The 22,940-nt window shown below is 48.6% G+C and overlaps 1 protein-coding gene across 1 annotated transcript in view; it reads left to right on the top strand.

The window, feature by feature from the left end:
• RXFP1 (relaxin family peptide receptor 1) overlaps positions 1–22,940 on the top strand; it is a 589,706-nt gene that overhangs the window by 552,441 nt on the left and 14,325 nt on the right. Inside the window, exon 17 of the mRNA XM_063920473.1 lies at positions 13,425–13,643. Within this exon, the coding sequence (XP_063776543.1) occupies positions 13,425–13,643 (219 nt within the window). The remainder of the gene's footprint in view (positions 1–13,424; positions 13,644–22,940) is intronic.

Raw genomic sequence — 22,940 nt, 5'->3', positions numbered from 1 at the left:
TCATCAGCAACTCTGACTCCCTGGCTGCGGCACCGGGCGAACAACTGCTGCTGCCGCTGGCATTCACGTTAGGACAGGGGGCTTCATAGCACTCCCTGTGCCGCGTACACAGACCCGCCGCCTCCACGTTCACCCAGCCACGGCGACAAGGGGGTCAGAGGGGGGGACTGGGGACACACACACACACCAAAGTACAAGCGTTTCTGCTGTGACAGGAGCCGAGTGAGATAATCCTCTGCAGCACTCGCCTCCTGTCACAGAGAAGAGCCGGCACACACACACACCAATCTCCGGGGGCAGCCAGCATCTACAGGCAAGCTGGACACACCCCCGGAGCGAGAGAGAAAATACCAGTGAGGCCACGCCCCTTTCAAATTAAGCCACGCCTCCTTTTCAGCCGTCGCACGGCACGAGTGTGGGGGGGGGGGATGCATATATAAATGCATGTGTATGTATGTTGAGGAGGGGGGCTAGGGTGGTTTGGAGGGGAGGGCCCCAAGCTATCACTGTACAGGGCCCCAAGTATTCAGTTGCCGCCCCTGCGCATGCCACATTCCAACACTGCCTCCCTCCATCCCCAGAGGCTCTAACTCCACAACACACGGCCGGCCCAACAGCCCAGAGACGGGGGATGAAACGGACAGAGTGCGTGATACTGTGGAGGGAGATATCTCTGGACGCTGCACCAATTTCACAGGTGAGAGTGCACCGCTGTGAGTGTCGGGGGCAAACTGGGAGCCAGGAGAGAGCTCTGCCACCCCGGTCTCCCCTTCTGGTGTCCACCCCCTCCACTACTTTCCATGTTCTCTTCATCAGCTTCCTCACTGGGGACTCCCCTCCCTACTGCCCTGCGTTTCAGTATCCCCTCCCTGCCGCCCTGCGTCTCTATGCCCTCCCTACCGCCCCGTGTCTCTGTATGACCTCCCTACCACCCCGCGTCTCTGTATCCCCTCCCTGCCGCCCAGCCTCTCTGTATCCCCTCCCTACCACCCCACATCTCTGTATCCCCTCCCTAACGCCCCACGTCTCTCTATCCCCTCCCTACCACCCTGCCTCTCTGTATCCCCTCCCTACCACCCTGCATCTCTGTATCCCCTCCCTACCGCCCCGCATCTCTGTATCCCCTCCCTGCCACCCCGCGTCTCTGTATACCGTCCCTACCGCCCTGCGTTTCTGTATTCCCGCTCTGCGTCTCTGTATCCCCTCCCTACCGTCTCGCATCTCTCTGTCCCCTCCCTACCACCCTGCCTCTCTGTATCCCCTCCCTACCACCGCTTCTCTGTATCCGCTCCCTACCACCCGCATCTCTGTATCCCCTCCCTACCGCCCCGCATCTCTGTATCCCCTCCCTACCGCCCTGCGTCTCTGTATCCCCTCCCTACCACCCTGCGTCTCTGTATCCCCTCCCTACCACCCTGCGTCTCTGTGTCCCCTCCCTACCGCCCCGCGTCACTGTATGCCCTCCCTAGCGGCCCATATCACAGTATCCCCTCCCTACCGCCCCGTGTCTCTGTATGCCCTCCCTACCGCCCCGCATCTCTGTATCCCCTCCCTGCGTCTCTGTATCCCCTCCCTACCGCCCAGCATCTCTGTATCCCCTCCCTACTGCCCAGCCTCTCTGTATCCCCTCCCTACCGCCCTGCGTCTCTGTATTCCCGCCCTGCGTCCCTGTATCCCCTCCCTACCGCCCTGCGTCTCTGTATCCCCTCCCTACCACACCGCGTCTCTGTATGCCCTCCCTACCGCACCGCGTCACTGTATGCCCTCCCTACCGCCCCGTGTCTATGTATGCCCTCCCTACCGCCCCGCATCTCTGTATCCCCTCCCTACCGCCCCGCTTCTCTGTATCCCCTCCCTACCGCCCGCCTCTCTGTATCCCCTCCCTACCGCCCCGCATCACTGTATGCCCTCCCTATCGACCCACGTCTCTGCATCCCCTCCTTACCGCCCTGCGTCTCTGTATCCCCTCCCTACCGCCCTGCGTCTCTGTATCCCCTCCCTGCCACCCTGCGTCTCTGTATCCCCTCCCTACCGCCCCGCATCTCTGTATCCCCTCTCTACCGGCCCGCGTCTCTATATCCCCTTCCTACCGCCCGCCTCTCTGTATCCCCTCCCTGCGTCTCTGTATCCCCTCCCTACCGCCCAGCGTCTCTGTATCCCCTCCCTACTGCCCAGCCTCTCTGTATCCCCTCCCTACCGCCCTGCGTCTCTGTGTCCCCTCCCTACCACACCGCTTCTCTGTATGCCCTCCCTACCGCCTTGCGTCTCTGTATCCCCTCCCTGCGTCTCTGTATCCCCTCCCTACCACCCTGCGTCTCTGTATCCCCTCCCTACCGCCTCTCTGTATCCCGTCCCTAACGCCCAGCGTCTCTGTGTCCCCTTCCTACCGCCCTGCATCTCTGTATCCCCTCCCTACCGGCCCACGTCTCTGTGTCCCCTCCCTACCCCCCTGTGTCTCATACACAGTCCATACCAGCCGTAACCCCCTGCGGTGCCCCCCGTAGTTACCGGTCTATTGGTGATGCTCCGCTTTGCCGCCGCCGCCTCCTCCTTATCCCTCACACACCAAGCGCAGGGCGCAAGCCGAGCACGTGACCGCGCTGCCCATGGCCAGCCTCCGCACCCTCCTCCTACTGCACCTGAGGGGGGCGCATACATAGCGCATGCAGAGGGGACTGGTGCACCTGAGGCCTGCGGCCGCGTGCAGACCTTGCGTGCGCAACATGTCCGCATTGCTACACCTGAAAGATCAAACGGTGTAGAGACAGGACACAGCTGCCCCTGTTCCTCATTGTACCAGCACTCCCTCCGTGTCTAATTACACCATATACCTCTTCATGTGGGTGTGTCTATATCACATGCACCCGTATCTGTGTCCTATATATTGTTACACATACAATCACATAGTTATAGGTCCCGCCCCCCCCCCCACCTGCATCCACCCCCCCTCTCCTGCATCTACAGACTCCCTGCCTCATCTGCGGTCCCCCCTCCCCCCCCACCTGCTACATTCTGTACATCGTGCCCTGCAGCCACTCTTCACGTCATCGCAAGGGGCTACACCCCCCTCACCATCGGACGCCCTTTCGTCGTGCAATTTTTAACCACTAACAAACCTAGGAATGTAGGTAATACTCCATATAATACAAATATTGAACCCCAGCAAGGCGGGCTGGGGTTAAGGGGCGTAGCCCCTTTCGACGGTGTGAAGAGCGCCTGTAGGGCGCGATGAAGCATCTAGTATATATATATATATATATATATATATATATAGTGATTGAAAAGTTGCAGTATACCCTTTTGTTTCAAAAACTGTGCAGGAAATGGGAGAACTGACTTAGATTCAAGATGGCCGATTTTAAGATGGCGCCCATGTTCAGTACATACCCTAAAAGATATCCCACCTCACCCATACCTTACTGGAGTGTTCAGTTTTCCCATTTCCTCCACAGTTTTTGAAACAAAAGGGTGTACTGCGACTTTTGAATCACCCTTTATATATAGATAGATAGATAGATAGAGCTAGTGCATGCATGATAATGTACCAGATTAATAACAGCAATGTTCTATAGAAAATACAACATAGTCCTGTGCAGTATAAGGTATAATTTCTATAATGTATACTTTAAGTGCACAGTCTGGAACCTGATCTCTAGAGGAGGAGGTGGGCCCACTGGGGGTTTCCCCTGTGCCCCAGTCTAACCTGTACTGTATAATGAGGTTTTCTACAGCCATGACTTTTCGGTCTATTTGTTTTTAATCCTGTTTTAATTAGGTGTATTATTAATTTTGACTGTCGCTCTTATTTATTCTTATACAGCACTGTTACCATTTATTTCTACATTGCTGTGTTACTGGATCATATAGCCCATAAAGCAATTATTACCCTCAGAGCCGTAACTAGGTGTGTGCAGAAGGTGCATTGCCCACAGCGCACTTGCCCTGTGGGCGCACCTTCTACATACACCCCGAGTGGCCCATATCTCTCCCGATGACGGCCGCCCTTCCGCTCCCCTGTACTTGCCGCCAGCCGCAGCACCAAGCTCCGCCAGCTGGAGCCTCTGCCGCTGACCGCTGTGTATAGTCAGCGGCAGCGATGCACAGTTTGTCCCCCCCTGTGCTGCTGCGCTCCCGAGTCCCGCCCCTCTCTGTGTGTGAAGTGTAGTGTTCTGTACAGGAGCCGGCGGGACTCGGGAGCGCAGCAGCACAGGTGGAAAAAACGTCTTGTCACGTAAGCCCCTACAGTCACTACACTACACCTACACTAGCACTAACACTATACTACACTTGCGCTGGAGACGCTGTGGAAGAGCCGCCCGAGAATAGTGTCTGGTCTCTGCTGGGGGAAGCGGCACAGGACTAACGGTAGGGAAGCTCCTCTCCGCTTCATTTTCGAGCTGGGCTGGCCGGGTGAGGCAGTGATTGCCTCGTGAGTCACTCACACTGCAGGTGGAGAAGGGGAGTGGGGGGGCTTTAACAAATGATGCTTGCCAGGCGAGCCCTCTCTAACCCGGTATCCTGGTGAAGGGGAGGGGGGGGAAGCAGCATCTATGATAAGCCGCCTCTCTGAAAAGCTATGGTGGCTTATTTACTTTAATTAATTATAGTGGCTGTTTTCCATTTTTATGTGAAAGAGGTGTGTGTAAAAAAGGGGACGCTGTCTGCCGTAATGTGTAAAAAGGGAACTCTGTCTGCCGTAATGTGTAAAAAAGGGGACGTTGTCTGCCGTAATGTGTAAAAAGGGGATGCTGTCTGCAGTAATGTGTAAAAAAGGGGACGCTGTCTGCCATAATGTGTAAAAAGGGGGACGATGTCTGCCGTAATGTGTAAAAAGGGAACTCTGTCTGCCGTAATGTGTAAAAAAGGGGACGTTGTCTGCCGTAATGTGTAAAAAGGGGGACGCTGTCTGCCGTAATGTGTAAAAAGGGGACCCTGTCTGCCGTAATGTGTAAAAAGGGGACGCTGTCTGCCGTAATGTGTAAAAAGGGGACGCTGTCTGCCATAATATGTAAAAAGTGTACGCTGTCTGCCGTAATGTGTAAAAAAGTGTACGCTGTCTGCCGTAATGTGTAAAAAGGGGACGCTGTCTGCTGTAATGTGTAAAAAGGGGACGCTGTCTGCCATAATATGTAAAAAGTGTACGCTGTCTGCCGTAATGTGTAAAAAAGTGTACGCTGTCTGCCGTAATGTGTAAAAAGGGGACGCTGTCTGCTGTAATGTGTAAAAAGGGGACGCTGTCTGCCGTAATATGTAAAAAGTGTACGCTGTCTGCCGTAATGTGTAAAAAAGGGGACGCTGTCTGCCGTAATGTGTAAATAAAGGGACGCTGTCTGCTGTAATATGTAAAAAGGGTACGCTGTCTGCTGTAATATGTAAAAAGGGTACGCTGTCTGCTGTAATATGTAAAAAGGGTACGCTGTCTGCCGTAATATGTAAAAAGGGTACGCTGTCTGCCGTAATGTGTAAAAAAGGGGACGCTGTCTGCCGTAATGTGTAAAAAGGGGTACGATGTCTGCAGTAATGTGTAAAAAGGGAACTCTGTCTGCCGTAATGTGTAAAAAAGGGGGCGTTGTCTGCCGTAATGTGTAAAAAAGGGGGCGTTGTCTGCCGTAATGTGTAAAAAAGGGGACGCTGTCTGCCGTAATGTGTAAAAAGGGGGACGCTGTCTGCCGTAATGTGTAAAAAGGGGACGCTGTCTGCCGTAATGTGTAAAAAGGGGACGCTGTCTGCCGTAATGTGTAAAAAGGGGACGCTGTCTGCCGTAATGTGTAAAAAGTGTACGCTGTCTGCCGTAATGTGTAAAAAAGGGGACGCTGTCTGCCGTAATGTGTAAAAAAGGGGACGCTGTCTGCTGTAATATGTAAAAAGGGGACGCTGTCTGCCGTAATATGTAAAAAGGGTACGCTGTCTGCCGTAATGTGTAAAAAAGGGGACGCTGTCTGCCATAATGTGTAAAAAGGGGGACGATGTCTGCCGTAATGTGTAAAAAGGGAACTCTGTCTGCCGTAATGTGTAAAATAAGAATTTACTTACCGATAATTCTATTTCTCGGAGTCCGTAGTGGATGCTGGGGTTCCTGAAAGGACCATGGGGGATAGCGGCTCCGCAGGAGACAGGGCACAAAAGTAAAGCTTTTACAGGTCAGGTGGTGTGTACTGGCTCCTCCCCCTATGACCCTCCTCCAGACTCCAGTTAGGCACTGTGCCCGGACGAGCGTACACAATAAGGGAGGATTTTGAATCCCGGGTAAGACTCATACCAGCCACACCAATCACACCGTACAACTTGTGATCTAAACCCAGTTAACAGTATGATAACAGAGGAGCCTCTGAAAGATGGCTCCCTAAACAATAACCCGAATTAGTTAACAATAACTATGTACAAGTATTGCAGATAATCCGCACTTGGGATGGGCGCCCAGCATCCACTACGGACTCCGAGAAATAGAATTATCGGTAAGTAAATTCTTATTTTCTCTATCGTCCTAAGTGGATGCTGGGGTTCCTGAAAGGACCATGGGGATTATACCAAAGCTCCCAAACGGGCGGAAGAGTGCGGATGACTCTGCAGCACCGAATGAGAGAACTCCAGGTCCTCCTTTGCCAGGGTATCAAATTTGTAAAAATTTACAAACGTGTTCTCCCCTGACCACGTAGCTGCTCGGCAGAGTAGTAATGCCGAGACCCCTCGGGCAGCCGCCCAAGATGAGCCCACCTTCCTTGCGGAATGGGCCTTAACAGATTTAGGCTGTGGCAGGCCTGCCACAGAATGTACAAGTTGAATTTTGTTACAAATCCAACGAGCAATCGACTGCTTAGAAGCAGGTGCACCCAACTTGTTGGGTGCATACAGTATAAACAGCGAGTCAGATTTTCTGACTCCAGCCGTCCTTTAAATGTATATTTTTAAGGCTCTGACAACGTCCAACAACTTGGAGTCCTTCAAGTCGTCTGTAGCCGCAGGCACTACAATAGGCTGGTTCAGGTGAAACGCTGATACCACCTTAGGGAGAAAATGCGGACGCGTCCGCAGCTCTGCCCTATGTCGAATGGAAAATTAAATAAGGGCTTTTATAAAACAAAGCCGCCAGTTCAGATACTCTCCCGGCCGAAGCCAGGGCCAGTAACATAGTCACTTTCCATGTGAGACATTTCAAATCCACCTTCTTTAGTGGTTCAAACCAATTTGATTTGAGGAAATCTAAAACTACATTTAGATCCCACGGTGCCACCTTAGGCACCACAGGAGGCTGTATATGCAGTACTCCTTTGATAAAAATCTGGACCTCAGGGACTGAGGCCAATTCTTTTTGGAAGAATATTGATAGGGCCGAAATTTGAACCTTAATAGATCCCAATTTGAGACCCATAGACAATCCTGATTGCAGGAAATGTAGGAAAACGACCCAGTTGAAATTCCTCCATCGGAGCACTCCGCTGCTCGCACCACGCAACATATTTTCGCCAAATACGGCGATAATGCTTCGCGGTGACTTCCTTCCTTGCCTTTATCAAGGTAGGAATGACTTCTTCTGGAATGCCTTTTCCTTTTAGGATCTGGCATTCAAAACGCCATGCCGTCAAACGCAGCCGCGGTAAGTCTTGAAAAAGACAAGTACCCTGCTGAAGCAGGTCCCTTCTCAGAAGTAGAGGCCACGGATCGTCCGTGACCATCTCTTGAAGTTCCGGGTACCAAGTCCTTCTTGGCCAATCCGGAGCCACTAGTCTTACTCCACTTTGCCGTATAATCCTCAATACCTTTGGTATGAGAGGCAGAGGAGGAAACACATATACCGACTGGTACACCCAAGGTGTTACCAGCGCGTCCACAGCTATTGCCTGCGTATCTCTTGACCTGGCGCAATACCTGTCCAGTGTTTTGTTGAGGCGAGACGCCATCATGTCCACCATTGGTTTTACCCAACGGTTTAATAGCATGTGGAAAACTTCTGGATGAAGTCTCCACTCTCCCGGGTGAAGGTCGTGTCTGCTGAGGAAGTCTGCTTCCCAGTTGTCCACGCCCGGGATGAATACTGCTGACAGTGCTATCACGTGATTCTCCGCCCAGCGAAGGATCCTGGCAGCTTCTGCCATTGCCCTCCTGCTTCTTGTGCCGCCCTGTCTGTTTACATGGGCGACTGCCGTGATGTTGTCCGACTGGATCAACACCGGTCTTCCTTGAAGCAGAGGTTCCGCCTGGCTTAGAGCATTGTAGATTGCTCTTAGTTCCAGAATGCTTATGTGAAGAGACTTTTTCAGGCTCGACCACACTCCCTGGAAATTTCTTCCCTGAGTGACTGCTCCCCAGCCTCTCTGGCTGGCACCCGTGGTCACCAGGATCCAATCCTGCATGCCGAATCTGCGGCCCTCCAATAGATGAGCCTCCTGCAACCACCACAGAAGGGATACCCTTGTCCTCGGCGACAGGGTTATCCGCAGGTGCATCTGAAGATGCGACCCTGACCATTTGTCCAACAGATCCCTTTGCATGGAATCTGCCGAAAGGGATTGCTTCGTAAGAAGCTACCATTTTTTCCCAGGACTCTTGTGCATTGATGTACAGACACCTTTCCTGGTTTTAGGAGGTTCCTGACCAGGTCAGATAACTCCTTGGCTTTTTCTTCGGGAAGAAAAACCTTTTCTGAACTGTGTCCAGAATCATCCCCAGGAACAGCAGACGAGTTGTCGGCATTAATTTGGATTTTGGAATATTCAGAATCCATCCGTGCTGCTTTAGCACCTCTTGAGATAGTGCTAAACCCATCTCTAGCTGTTCTCTGGACCTTGCCCTTATTAGGAGATCGTCCAAGTATGGGATAATTAATACGCCTTTTCTTCGAAGAAGAAATATTATCTCGGCCATTACCTTTGTAAAGACCCGAGGTGCCGTGGACAAACCAAACGGCAGCGTCTGAAACTGATAGTGACAGTTTTGTACAACGAACCTGAGGTACCCCTGGTGTGAGGGGTAATTGGAACGTGGAGATACGCATCCTTGATGTCCAAGGATACCATAAAGTCCCCTTCTTCCAGGTTCGCTATCACTGCTCTGAGTGACTCCATCTTGAACTTGAACTTCTTTATGTACAGGTTCAAGGACTTCAGATTTAGAATAGGCCTTACCGAGCCATCCGGCTTCGGTACCACAAAAAGAGTGGAATAATACCCCTTCCCTTGTTGTAGAAGAGGTACCTTGACTATCACCTGCTGAGAATACAGCTTGTGAATGGCTTCCAAAACCGTCTCCCTTTCTGAGGGGGACGTTGGTAAAGCAGACTTCAGGAAACGGCGAGGTGGCTCTGTCTCTAATTTCAACCTGTACCCCTGAGATATTATCTGCAGGATCCAGGGATTTACCTGCGAGTGAGCCCACTGCGCGCTGTAATTCTTGAGACGACCGCCTACCGCCCCCGAGTCCGCTTGCGAAGCCCCAGCGTCATGCTGAGGCTTTTGTAGAAGCCGGGGAGGGCTTCTGTTCCTGGGAAGGAGCTGCCTGTTGCTGTCTCTTCCCTCGTCCTCTGCCTCGTGGCAGATATGAATAGCCCTTTGCTCTCTTATTTTTAAAGAAACGAAAAGGCTGCGATTGAAAGGTCGGTGCCTTTTTCTGTTGGGGAGTGACTTGAGGTAGAAAGGTGGATTTCCCGGCCGTAGCCGTGGCCACCAAATCCGATAGACCGACCCCAAATAACTCCTCTACGCATCGCCTGTCCACTGTCGTGTCCATAAAGCTCTTCTGGCCGAAATGGACATAGCACTTACCCGTGATGCCAGTGTGCAGATATCTCTCTGTGCATCACGCATATAAAGAAATGCATCCTTTATTTGTTCTAACGACAGTAAAATATTGTCCCTGTCCAGGGTATCAATATTTTCGATCAGGGACTCTGACCAAACTACCCCAGCACTGCACATCCAGGCAGTCGCAATAGCTGGTCGTAGTATAACACCTGCATGTGTGTATATACCTTTTTGGATATTTTCCATCCTCCTATCTGATGGATCTTTAAGTGCGGCCGTCTCAGGAGAGGGTAACGCCACTTGTTTTGATAAGCGTGTTAGCGCTTTGTCCACCCTAGGAGGTGTTTCCCAGCGCTCCCTAACCTCTGGCGGGAAAGGGTATAAAGCCAATAACTTCTTTGAAATTAGCAGTTTTTTATCGGGGCACCCCACGCTTCATCACACACGTCATTTAATTCTTCTGATTCGGTAAAAACTACTGGTAGTTTTTTCACACCCCACATAATACCCTGTTTAGTGGTACCTGTAGTATCAGCTAAATGTAACATCTCCTTTATTGCCAAAATCATATAACGTGTGGCCCTTTTGGAAAATACGGTTGATTCGTCACCTTCACTACCGGAATCAGTGCCTGTGTCTGGGTCTGTGTCGACCGACTGAGGCAAGGGGCGTTTTACAGCCCCTGACGGTGTTTGAGGCGCCTGGACAGACACTAAGTGAGTGTCCGGCCGCCTCATGTCGGCAAACGACTGCTTAAGCGAGTTGACGCTATCCCGTAATTCCACAAATAAAGGCATCCATTCTGGTGTCGACCCCCTAGAAGGTGACATCCTCATATTTGGCAATTGCTCCGCCTCCACACCAATAACGTCCTCATACATGTCGACACACACGTACCGACACACAGCAGACACACAGGGAATGCTCTATACGAAGACAGGACCCACTAGCCCTTTGGGGAGACAGAGGGAGAGTCTGCCAGCACACACCAAAAAGCGCTATATATGACAGGGATAGCCTTATGATTAAGTGCTCCCTTATAGCTGCTTTTATATTAATATATTGCCATTTATTTTGCCCCCCCTCTCTGTTATACCCTGTTTCTGTAGTGCAGTGCAGGGGAGAGACCTGGGAGCCTTCCTGACCAGCGGAGCTGTGACAGAAAATGGCGCCGTGTGCTGAGGAGATAGGCCCCGCCCCTTTTCCGGCGGGCTCGTCTCCCGCTATTTAGTACATTTAGGCAGGGGTAAATATCTCCATATAGCCTCTGGGGCTATATGTGAGGTATTTTTAGCCTTTTTAAAGGTTTACATTTGCCTCCCAGGGCGCCCCCCCCCAGCGCCCTGCACCCTCAGTGACTGCCGTGTGAAGTGTGCTGAGAGGAAAATGGCGCACAGCTGCAGTGCTGTGCGCTACCTTAAGAAGACTGCAGGAGTCTTCAGCCGCCGATTCTGGACCTCTTCTTGCTTCAGCATCTGTGAGGGGGCCGGCGGCGTGGCTCCGGTGACCATCCAGGCTGTACCTGTGATCGTCCCTCTGGAGCTTCATGTCCAGTAGCCAAGAAGCCAATCCATCCTGCACGCAGGTGAGTTCACTTCTTCTCCCCTCTGTCCCTCGTTGCAGTGATCCTGTTGCCAGCAGGAATCACTGTAAAATAAAAAACCTAAGCTAAACTCTCTAAGCAGCTCTTTATGAGAGCCACCTAGAATTGCACCCTTCTCGGCCGGGCACAAAAATCTAACTGGAGTCTGGAGGAGGGTCATAGGGGGAGGAGCCAGTACACACCACCTGACCTGTAAAAGCTTTACTTTTGTGCCCTGTCTCCTGCGGAGCCGCTATCCCCCATGGTCCTTTCAGGAACCCCAGCATCCACTTAGGACGATAGAGAAAAAAGGGGACGTTGTCTGCCGTAATGTGTAAAAAAGGGGACGCTGTCTGCCGTAATGTGTAAAAAGGGGGACGCTGTCTGCCGTAATGTGTAAAAAGGGGGACGCTGTCTGCCGTAATGTGTAAAAAGGGGACGCTGTCTGCCGTAATGTGTAAAAAGGGGACGGTGTCTGCCGTAATATGTAAAAAGGGTACGCTGTCTGCCGTAATGTGTAAAAAAGGGGACGCTGTCTGCCGTAATGTGTAAAAAAGGGGACGCTGTCTGCCGTAATGTGTAAAAAGGGGACGCTGTCTGCCGTAATATGTAAAAAGGGTACGCTGTCTGCCGTAATGTGTAAAAAAGGGGACGCTGTCTGCCGTAATGTGTAAAAAAGGGGACGCTGTCTGCTGTAATGTGTAAAAAAGGGGCTCTACCTGGTGTAGTGGTGCTACTGTGTGGCGTAATATGAACTGGTATTATTTTGAGGCCACACGCCATCCTCTTTGAAGCCATGCCCCTATTAAAAAATTTGCGCGCCTGCAGCGCGCACTGCCCGATTTTTATGAGGGGGGGGGGGTGCCGATGCCGTTTCTTGCACACAGCGCTAAAGTGTCTAGTTACGGCACTGATTACCCTTGCAACCTGGCTGGACCAATATGCAATATGTAGAACACATTCAATTCCGAATATCCGGGATCTGGGTGATAGGTCCAGAGTCAAAAGGTTGACATGCATATGGTCGACATGAGTGGTTGGCACAACATAGTGTCAACATTAGTTATTTTTTTAATCAACTTTTCCATACTTTACCATCCACGTGGACTCTGATTGTGAATAGTAACCTAGCGAAGTGAGCCATGCGAAGGGATGTGGAAAACTAATTGGGGCTCCACATGCTGCAAGTTAAATTATGATGCCCAAAAAAAAACCCTCAAAGAAATTAAATGTTGATCTTTTCATGTGTTGACCATTTCCATGTTGGCCTTTTGACTGTGTCAACCTGTGCATGTCGACCTGTTGGGGTCGACCTAGATACTGTGAAACTTTTAAGTGTCATCCTACTATACCACACCCCTAATAACCTGTATGTTGTAAGCAGGATCCTCTCACCTCTCAGTCTGTTAATAGTTTGTTTCCAATCATAAAAATCCTCAGGATGTGCTGGAGCTATTACACAGTGTATTGCTGCTGGAGGTCTAAAAGCTGAAACATTAAATAAAGAGATAAGGTCAAGAGACCAATCTGCTATGTACTACGTGAGTTCCACCCATCTCCACCGAACAAATAAATAAATAAATTATATATAGCAGTACGGATGGTGTAATGATTAGCATTACTGCCTCACAGCACTGAGGTCATGGGTTCGATTCCCACGATGGCTCTAAATGTGTGTTTGTATATTCTCCCCGTACTTGCGTGGGTTTCCTCCGGGTGCTCCGGTTTCCTCCCACAATCCAAAAATACACTGGTAGGTTAATTGGATTCCAACAAAATTAACCCTAGCGTTAGTGTGTGCATGTACATGTGATAAGGAACATAGAATGTAAGCTCCCCTGGGGCAGGGACTGATGTGATTGGCCAAATATTCTCTGTAAAGCGCTGCGGAATATGTGCACTATATAAATAACTGGTAATAAAATAATAAATAAATAAATATATATATATATATATATATATATATATATATATATATATATACACACACACACACACACTAATAAATATGATGACACATGCACCAATGTTAGAGATCTTGAGTAACTGAAAGTACTTGTACTATACATCATAATAACTACTGTGTTTTGTTTTAATTCCAACAGGTGTGAACTTGGCAGCTTTCATCATCATTGTGTTTTCCTACAGTAGCATGTTCTATAGCATCCATCAAACTGCAATAATGGCAACTGAAATTCACAATCACATCAAGAAAGAAATGACCCTGGCCAAGCGTTTCTTCTTCATCGTCTTCACAGATGCACTCTGCTGGATACCCATTTTCATACTTAAACTTCTATCACTGCTTCAAGTTGAAATACCAGGTGGGTTTACGTTAGGCTAGAGAGCTATCTGAATAGAGGATGTAGCAGTGTCTGAGAGTAACATCACAATTTGTGCAAATTAATTAAAAAAACACTTGCCTGTTTTGGAACCTGTAACATTTATGTGGCAACACAAACCAAACCCCCTTTTGTTATCGTACAATGGTTGTGCCTGCTTGGAGCTAATGCAGGGTTGATAGTAAGTCAGGCACATGTTCCTCAAAAGGAACTGGCACAGATAATAGTAATAGCATATTGTCACCCATAGCTGGAGCTGGAAATTTTTGAGGATTCTGCAGGGGTACCATATGCACCTGACTACTAGTCACCATGACAATGTGCCTATATACGGCAGGTACAAAGGATACGCCTTCTGCATGGCCTGTAGGTGTGTTCATACTACATCACTGAAATGTACCTATGTGCAGTGTCGGACTAGAGCATGAAGGGTCTACCGGGGGTATGCACTGGTAAGAGCCCATGATTAGAGGTGTGGCCAGCCACCACAGAGGTTTGGCTAACCATTATAGAGTACCTGGTCTGGACTCCTTGATAATTTATATAGTAATTAATGCTAGAGCATGCATGATAATGTGCCAGATTAATGACAGCAATGTACTGTAGAGAATACATCATAATCCTGTGCAGTATAAGGTAACATATATAATTCAAATGCACAGTCTAGAACCTGATCCCTAGAGGGGGAGGGCCCCCCAGGGAGTGGGGCCTACCGGTGGTTTCCCCTGTACCCCTGTGGGCCAGTCTGAGCCTGCCTATGTGAGAGCACAACTTCTGACCACAGTTCTGTTATCCTAAATGGAATACGGCTCTGCATTACCACATGAGTATGAGCTCACAAAGGTGGCCATAAGTTCATCTGTGCATCAGCCCCCTTATGAGAAGGGACAATTGTGGAAAACTAGCATTGAACATGTAAGGCTCTCATGACATTACGTGGTCCAGCTGCATAATAGTGCTGTGGGTACATTGGGGCAGATGTATTAACTTGGAGAAGGCATAAGGAAGTGATAAACCAGTGATGTGCAAGGTGGTAAACACACCAGCCAATCGGCTCCAATATGTAAATTAACAGTTAGGATCTGATTGGCTGGTGCCTTTATCACCTCGCACATATCACTGATTTATCATTTCCTTATGCCTTCTCCAGGTTAATACATCTGCCCCATTATTTCTTAATGCATTCTGACTGGCAGAAATAAAATCACTGCAAGTGTTTTATACTGCGGAGAGCAATCAGCGCAGCCCCAAATCCTGCTACGCTGCCTGCACCAAAGGAAACTGGTTCTTTTGCATATCCTTTTTCCTAGCTCAGGGTGCAGTGAGATATCACCGTCTTCCTTGAGACTGAACCTACACATGCAAAGGATTAGTTTTCCTGCCCCGCCAATACACAGAAACTACTACAGGTGTGCTTGTGCTTCTCTGTGCTATATAGTATACTGTCATAGTCCATACACTTGTTTTTCTATTTTCTTAATTAGTTGCGAAATATTTGTTGCTTGTGTGTCACTTTCTATAAATATTTCCGTGTGGCGCGCATTGGATCTCTCTGTTCTGCAGAGCAGCTGTGTCATGTTAAGTTACAGATAAGAAATAAGCAGCAGTTTGGGATGGGATGGAAGGAAAGATAATGATTTATGAGATGTTTGAAGTGTTTGCCAGAAAATAAACACAATCACAAGCTGCCAAAGTAAATCGGTATTTCATGAACACTATTAACGTCTAAAGTATTTTACATTTGGTATTTAAATCAAAGACGTATTGCTAATCACTGATAGTAACAGATATTATCGGTAGTGCTGAGTAATCAGTGTTTATATTGGTAAGTTAATGGAACAGATCACCGAGAGGAACAGAATCAATTTGTAAAACCTCTTAAACATCCAATCATTTTAAACAATCAATTTTAAAAGACTTGTTTGTATACATACAGTAAAAAAGAAATTGTTGCATTAGGATTGTTCAGTCTGCCTATTAACATGGTAAGCGTAGTAATGAATCTAGAACAATCACAATTCTGAAGGTTCTTGGTGAATTTTAACAGTGATTGTTATTGAAAAATGTCACACCTTACATAAATACTGTTGCACATGTGGATACCTTTACTGTAGTATTTGGTGTTTCAGTGTTGGGGCCATGAGTTTTAGTACTATCAGGGGCAGATGTATTAAGCCTGAAGAAAGGGCCAGATCTAGACCTTGCGGCGCCCTGGGCCGAAAAAATAGGGGCGTGGCTTCATGGAGAAGGGGCGTGGTCAGTTATGCCCGCTGTAGCTGTGCCCATAGTAGTATTGCCCCCCAGTACTGTGCCCCCTGTAGAGTTGTGCCCCCAGTCGTATTGCCCCCAGTACTGTGCCCCCTGTACAGTTGTGCCCCCTCATTGTGCCGTTTACAAAAAAATAAAAAAACAAATCAAAATAAATTAATACTTATAATCCCCGCTCCTGCTTCTCGACCGCTGCTGCCCTCCGTCTACGGTGCTCCTCGGATCTATGGGAGAGACGTCATGTCGTTTCTCCCATAGCACCGCATAGACACTAGAGGTCAATTATGACCTCTAGCGTCTATGTGCAGCTCCCACAATGCAGTGCAGTGCGCAATGACTTTATCGCGCACCAGGTCCGGGCGGCACCCGGATCTTGCCATGGCGGTGCCCTTTGGACAGCGGCGGCGCCCCGGGCAAAAATCCTGCTTGCCCATAGAAAGATCCGCTACTGCCTGGAGAAGTGATAAAACAGTGATGTAAATTTACAGTTAGGAGCTGATTTGCTGGTGCGTTATCACCTTGCACTTATCACTGCTTTATCACTTCTCCAGGCTTAATACATCTGCCCCACAGTGTGGAGTTTGTATCTCCTTGTGCTTGCATGGGTGTCATCCAGATGCTCATTTCAAAAATACAGGTTGAGTCTCCCTTATCCAAAATGCTTGGGACCAGATGTATTTTGGATATCGGATTTTTCTGTATTTTGGAATAATTGCATACCATAATGAGATATCATGGCGATGGGACCCAGGCCTAAGCACAGAATGCATTTATGTTACATATACACCTTATACACACACCCTGAAGGTAATTTTAGACAATATTTTTAATAACTTTGTGCATTAAACAAAGTGTGTGTACATTCACACAATTCATTTATGTTTCATATACACCTTATACACACAGCCTGAAGGTCATTTAATACAATATTTTTAATAACTTTGTGTATTAAAAAAGTTTGTGTACACTCAGCCATCAGAAAACAAAGGTTTCACTATCTCACTCAAAAAATTCTGTATTTCGGAATATTCCCTATTTCGGAATATTGGGATATGGGATACTCAACCTGTATAGGGTTAGGTTATTTTGCTATGGATGCATTTGCCCAAACTGTGTGTGCTTAAGAATTTACAGTTCTCTTCAAGGTGGTATAGCTCAGCTGTAAACTGTAATAAATGATTCCAATATATATATTAGTATAAATAATTATCAGTATGCTGTTGATCAACTAAGACTGAGCTGCTCATGGTCGGTGAGTCTGGCCACAAGCACCAACAAAATTCTGCTGAGCTACTTGATTAAACACATCTGCTGTCCCAAGGCTCAAAGATTGGTCTAAAGGTGCATACACATGGGGCCTAATTCAGACCTGATCGCTCGCTAGGGTTTTGTTGCACTGCTGCGATCAGATAGTCGCCGCCCATTGGGGAGTGTATTTTCGCTTTGCAAGTGTGCAATCGCATGTGTAGCAGAGTTGTATAAACAGATCTTGTGCAGTCTCTGCGCAGCCCAGGACTTACTCAGCCGCTGCGATCACTTCACCCTGTCCAGGACAGGAATTGCCGTCAGACACCCCATTGCAAACGCTTGGACACACCTGCGTTTTTCCAACCACTCCCTGAAAACGGTCAGTTACCACCCACAAACTGCTTCTTCCTATCAATCACCTTGCGATCGCCCGTGCAAATGGATTCTTCGCACAAACTCATCGCTGAGTGGCGATCCCCTTTGTACCAGTGCAACGTGCATGTGCATTGCGGTGCATACGCATGCGCAGTTCTGCCATGATCGCAACGCTGCAAAAAACGCTAGCAAGCGATCAGGTCTGAATTACCCCCCAGGTGAGATATTGACTTTGCAATTTCCCCTGAACTCCCTGGAGCCCTGAACCAACAATATTGACTATCTTTACTTAAGATTTTGACTATGTGAGATTTTGACTAAGTGCCAATTTTGACTATACTATGTAATAGATTGACTTGCCTGCACAGTCTATCTTTTCTTGCGATACCGACCCCACGTGAGCGTGCATTTGTATCGCAAGCTGTTTATACATGGTGCGATTTGCACTAACAACAATTTTGACTATATAGTCAAAATTGTAAGGTTACATCGCACCGTGCATATGCATCTTTACCTCTTTGCCCCAGATCTCAATGTGAGGTAGCTGTGGCTAAAATATAACTACACTCAGTCTCAGACTAAAGAGGGGACAGGACAGCAGTAGTTACATACAGAGCTCACCACTCCAAGGTGACAGTATGAGAGACAGTACTCTACATATTATTTGAATTAAGGGAGTCTATGAAAAACCTAACAGGAGAGAAAAGCTTGAGGCATCTTTAGAAGTTATAATAAGATTAATCTCATACATGTTTTATCAGATAGACTTTCTTTCTCCCAGGACTACATTTTATACTGAAAAAAATAAATAAAATAAGATTTTACTCACCGGAAAATCTATTTCTCGTAGTCCGTAGTGGATGCTGGGAACTCCGTAAGGACCATGGGGAATAGCGGCTCCGCAGGAGACTGGGCACAACTAAAGAAAGCTTTAGGACTACCTGGTGTGCACTGGCTCCTCCCACTATGACCCTCCTCCAGACCTCAGTTAGGATACTGTGCCCGGAAGAGCTGACACAATAAGGAAGGATTTTGAATCCCGGGTAAGACTCATACCAGCCACACCAATCACACCGTATAACTCGTGATACTATACCCAGTTAACAGTATGAAACATAACTGAGCCTCTCAACAGATGGCTCATAACAATAACCCGTTAGTTAGGCAATAACTATATACAAGTAATGCAGACAATCCGCACTTGGGATGGGTGCCCAGCATCCACTACGGACTACGAGAAATAGATTTACCGGTGAGTAAAATCTTATTTTCTCTGACGTCCTAGTGGATGCTGGGAACTCCGTAAGGACCATGGGGATTATACCAAAGCTCCCAAACGGGCGGGAGAGTGCGGATGACTCTGCAGCACCGAATGAGAGAACTCAAGGTCCTCCTCAGCCAGGGTATCAAATTTGTAGAATTTAGCAAACGTGTTTGCCCCTGACCAAGTAGCAGCTCGGCAAAGTTGTAAAGCCGAGACCCCTCGGTCAGCCGCCCAAGATGAGCCCACCTTCCTCGTGGAGTGGGCTTTTACTGATTTAGGATGCGGCAGTCCAGCCGCAGAATGCGCCAGCTGAATTGTGCTACAAATCCAGCGAGCAATAGTCTGCTTAGAAGCAGGAGCACCCAGTTTGTTGGGTGCATACAGGATAAATAGCGAGTCAGTTTTCCTGACTCCAGCCGTCCTGGAAACATATATTTTCAGGGCCCGGACTACGTCCAGTAACTTGGAATCCTCCAAATCCCTAGTAGCCGCAGGCACTACAATAGGTTGGTTCAAGTGAAAAGCTGATACCACCTTAGGGAGAAACTGAGGACGAGTCCTCAATTCTGCCCTATCCATATGGAAAATCAGATAAGGGCTTTTATATGACAAAGCCGCCAATTCTGATACACGCCTGGCCGAAGCCAAGGCCAATAACATGACCACTTTCCACGTGAGATATTTCAGATCCACGGTTTTTAGTGGCTCAAACCAATGTGATTTTAGGAAACTCAACACCACGTTGAGATCCCAAGGTGCCACTGGAGGCACAAAAATAAGATTTTACTTACCGATAAATCTATTTCTCGTAGTCCGTAGTGGATGCTGGGACTCCGTAAGGACCATGGGGAATAGCGGCTCCGCAGGAGACAGGGCACAAGAATAAAAGCTTTAGGATCAGGTGGTGTGCACTGGCTCCTCCCCCTATGACCCTCCTCCAAGCCTCAGTTAGGATACTGTGCCCGGACGAGCGTACATAATCAGGAAGGATATTGAATCCCGGGTAAGACTCATACCAGCCACACCCATCACACCGTACAACTTGTGATCTGAACCCAGTTAACAGTATGATAACAACGAAGGAGCCTCTGAAAAGATGGCTCACAACAACAACCCGATTTAGTTAACAATAACTATGTACAAGTATTGCAGACAATCCGCACTTGGGATGGGCGCCCAGCATCCACTACGGACTACGAGAAATAGATTTATCGGTAAGTAAAATCTTATTTTCTCTGACGTCCTAGTGGATGCTGGGACTCCGTAAGGACCATGGGGATTATACCAAAGCTCCCAAACGGGCGGGAGAGTGCGGATGACTCTGCAGCACCGAATGAGAGAACTCCAGGTCCTCCTCAGCCAGGGTATCAAATTTGTAGAATTTAGCAAACGTGTTTGCCCCTGACCAAGTAGCTGCTCGGCAAAGTTGTAAAGCCGAGACCCCTCGGGCAGCCGCCCAAGATGAGCCCACTTTCCTTGTGGAATGGGCTTTTACAGATTTTGGCTGTGGCAGGCCTGCCACAGAATGTGCAAGCTGAATTGTACTACAAATCCAACGAGCAATAGTCTGCTTAGAAGCAGGAGCACCCAGCTTGTTGGGTGCATACAGGATAAACAGCGAGTCAGACTTTCTGACTCCAGCCGTCCTGGAAACATATATTTTCAGGGCCCTGACAACGTCAAGTAACTTGGAGTCCTCCAAGTCCCTAGTAGCCGCAGGCACCACAATAGGTTGGTTCATGTGAAAAGCAGAAACCACCTTAGGGAGAAATTGAGGACGAGTCCTCAATTCTGCCCTGTCAGAATGAAAAATTAAGTAAGGGCTTTTATATGATAAAGCCGCCAATTCTGACACACGCCTGGCTGAAGCCAGGGCTAACAGCATCGTCACCTTCCATGTGAGATATTTTAAGTCCACAGTGGTGAGTGGTTCAAACCAATGTGACTTAAGGAACCTCAAAACAACATTGAGATCCCAAGGTGCCACTGGAGGCACAAAAGGAGGTTGTATATGCAGTACCCCTTTTACAAATGTCTGAACTTCAGGTACTGAAGCCAGTTCTTTCTGGAAGAAAATCGACAGGGCCAAAATTTGAACCTTAATGGACCCTAATTTTAGGCCCATAGACAGTCCTGTTTGCAGGAAATGGAGGAAACGACCCAGTTGAAATTCCTCTGTAGGGGCCTTCTTGGCCTCACACCACGCAACATATTTTCGCCAAATGCGGTGATAATGTTTTGCGGTTACATCCTTTCTGGCTTTGACCAGGGTAGGGATGACTTCATCTGGAATGCCTTTTTCCTTCAGGATCCGGCGTTCAACCGCCATGCCGTCAAACGCAGCCGCGGTAAGTCTTGGAACAGACAAGGCCCCTGCTGGAGCAGGTCCTTTCTTAGAGGTAGAGGCCACGGGTCTTCCGTGAGCATCTCTTGAAGTTCCGGGTACCAAGTCCTTCTTGGCCAATCCGGAACCACGAGTATCGTTCTTACTCCTCTCCTTCTTATGATTCTCAGTACTTTTGGTATGAGAGGCAGAGGAGGGAACACATACACTGACTGGTACACCCACGGTGTCACCAGAGCGTCCACCGCTATTGCCTGAGGGTCCCTTGACCTGGCGCAAAATCTGTTTAGTTTTTTGTTTAGACGTGACGCCATCATGTCCACCTTTGGTTTTTCCCAACGGTTTACAATCAGGTGGAAGACTTCTGGGTGAAGTCCCCACTCTCCCGGGTGAAGGTCGTGTCTGCTGAGGAAGTCTGCTTCCCAGTTGTCCACTCCCGGAATGAACACTGCTGACAGAGCTATCACATGATTTTCCGCCCAGCGAAGAATCCTTTCAGCTTCTGCCATTGCCCTCCTGCTTCTCGTGCCGCCCTGTCTGTTTACGTGGGCGACTGACGTGATGTTGTCCGATTGGATCAATACCGCCTGACCCTGAAGCAGGGGTTTCGCTTGACTTAGGGCATTGTAAATGGCCCTTAGTTCCAGAATGTTTATATGAAGAGATGTTTCCATGCTTGACCACAAGCCCTGGAAATTTTTTCCCTGTGTGACTGCCCCCCAGCCTCTCAGGCTGGCGTCCGTGGTCACCAGGACCCAATCCTAAATGCCAAATCTGCGGCCCTCTAGTAGATGAGCACTCTGCAGCCACCACAGAAGAGACACCCTTGTCCTTGTCGACAGGGTTATCCGCTGATGCATCTGAAGATGCGATCCGGACCATTTGTCCAGTAGATCCCACTGAAACGTTCTTGCATGGAATCTTCCGAATGGAATTGCTTCGTAAGAAGCCACCATTTTTCCCAGGACCCTCGTGCACTGATGCACTGACACCTGGCCTGGTTTTAGGAGGTTCCTGACTAGCTCGGATAACTCCCTGGCCTTCTCCTCCGGGAGAAACACCTTTTTCTGGACTGTGTCCAGAATCATTCCTAGGAACAGTAGACGTGTCGTTGGAATCAGCTGCGATTTTGGAATATTTAGGATCCACCCGTGCTGACGTAACACTACCTGAGATAGTGCTACTCCGACTTCTAACTGTTCCCTGGACCTTGCCCTTATCAGGAGATCGTCCAAGTAAGGGATAATTAAGACGCCTTTTCTTCGAAGAAGAATCATCATTTCGGCCATTACCTTGGTAAAGACCCGAGGTGCCGTGGACAACCCAAACGGCAGCGTCTGAAACTGATAATGACAGTTTTGTACTACAAACCTGAGGTACCCTTGGTGAGACGGGTAGATTGGGACGTGGAGATAAGCATCCTTGATGTCCAGAGACACCATATAGTCCCCTTCTTCCAGGTTTGCTATCACCGCTCTGAGTGATTCCATCTTGAATTTGAACCTCTTTATGTAAGTGTTCACGGATTTCAGATTTAAAATTGGTCTCACCGAGCCGTCCGGCTTCGGTACCACAAACAGCGTGGAATAATACCCCTTTCCCTGTTGTAGGAGGGGTACCTTGATTATCACCTGCTGGGAATACAGCTTGTGAATGGCTTCCAAAACTGCCTCCCTGTCGGAGGGAGACTTTGGTAGAGCAGACTTCAGGAACCGGCGAGGGGGAAACGCCTCGAATTCCAGTTTGTACCCCTGCGATACCACCTGTAGAATCCAGGGGT

Source organism: Pseudophryne corroboree, chromosome 1, assembly GCF_028390025.1.
Source record: "Pseudophryne corroboree isolate aPseCor3 chromosome 1, aPseCor3.hap2, whole genome shotgun sequence".
Classification (NCBI taxonomy): Eukaryota; Metazoa; Chordata; class Amphibia; order Anura; family Myobatrachidae; genus Pseudophryne; species Pseudophryne corroboree.
Note: the sequence above shows the minus strand (reverse complement) of the source record. Positions and strands in the feature narration are given on the sequence as shown.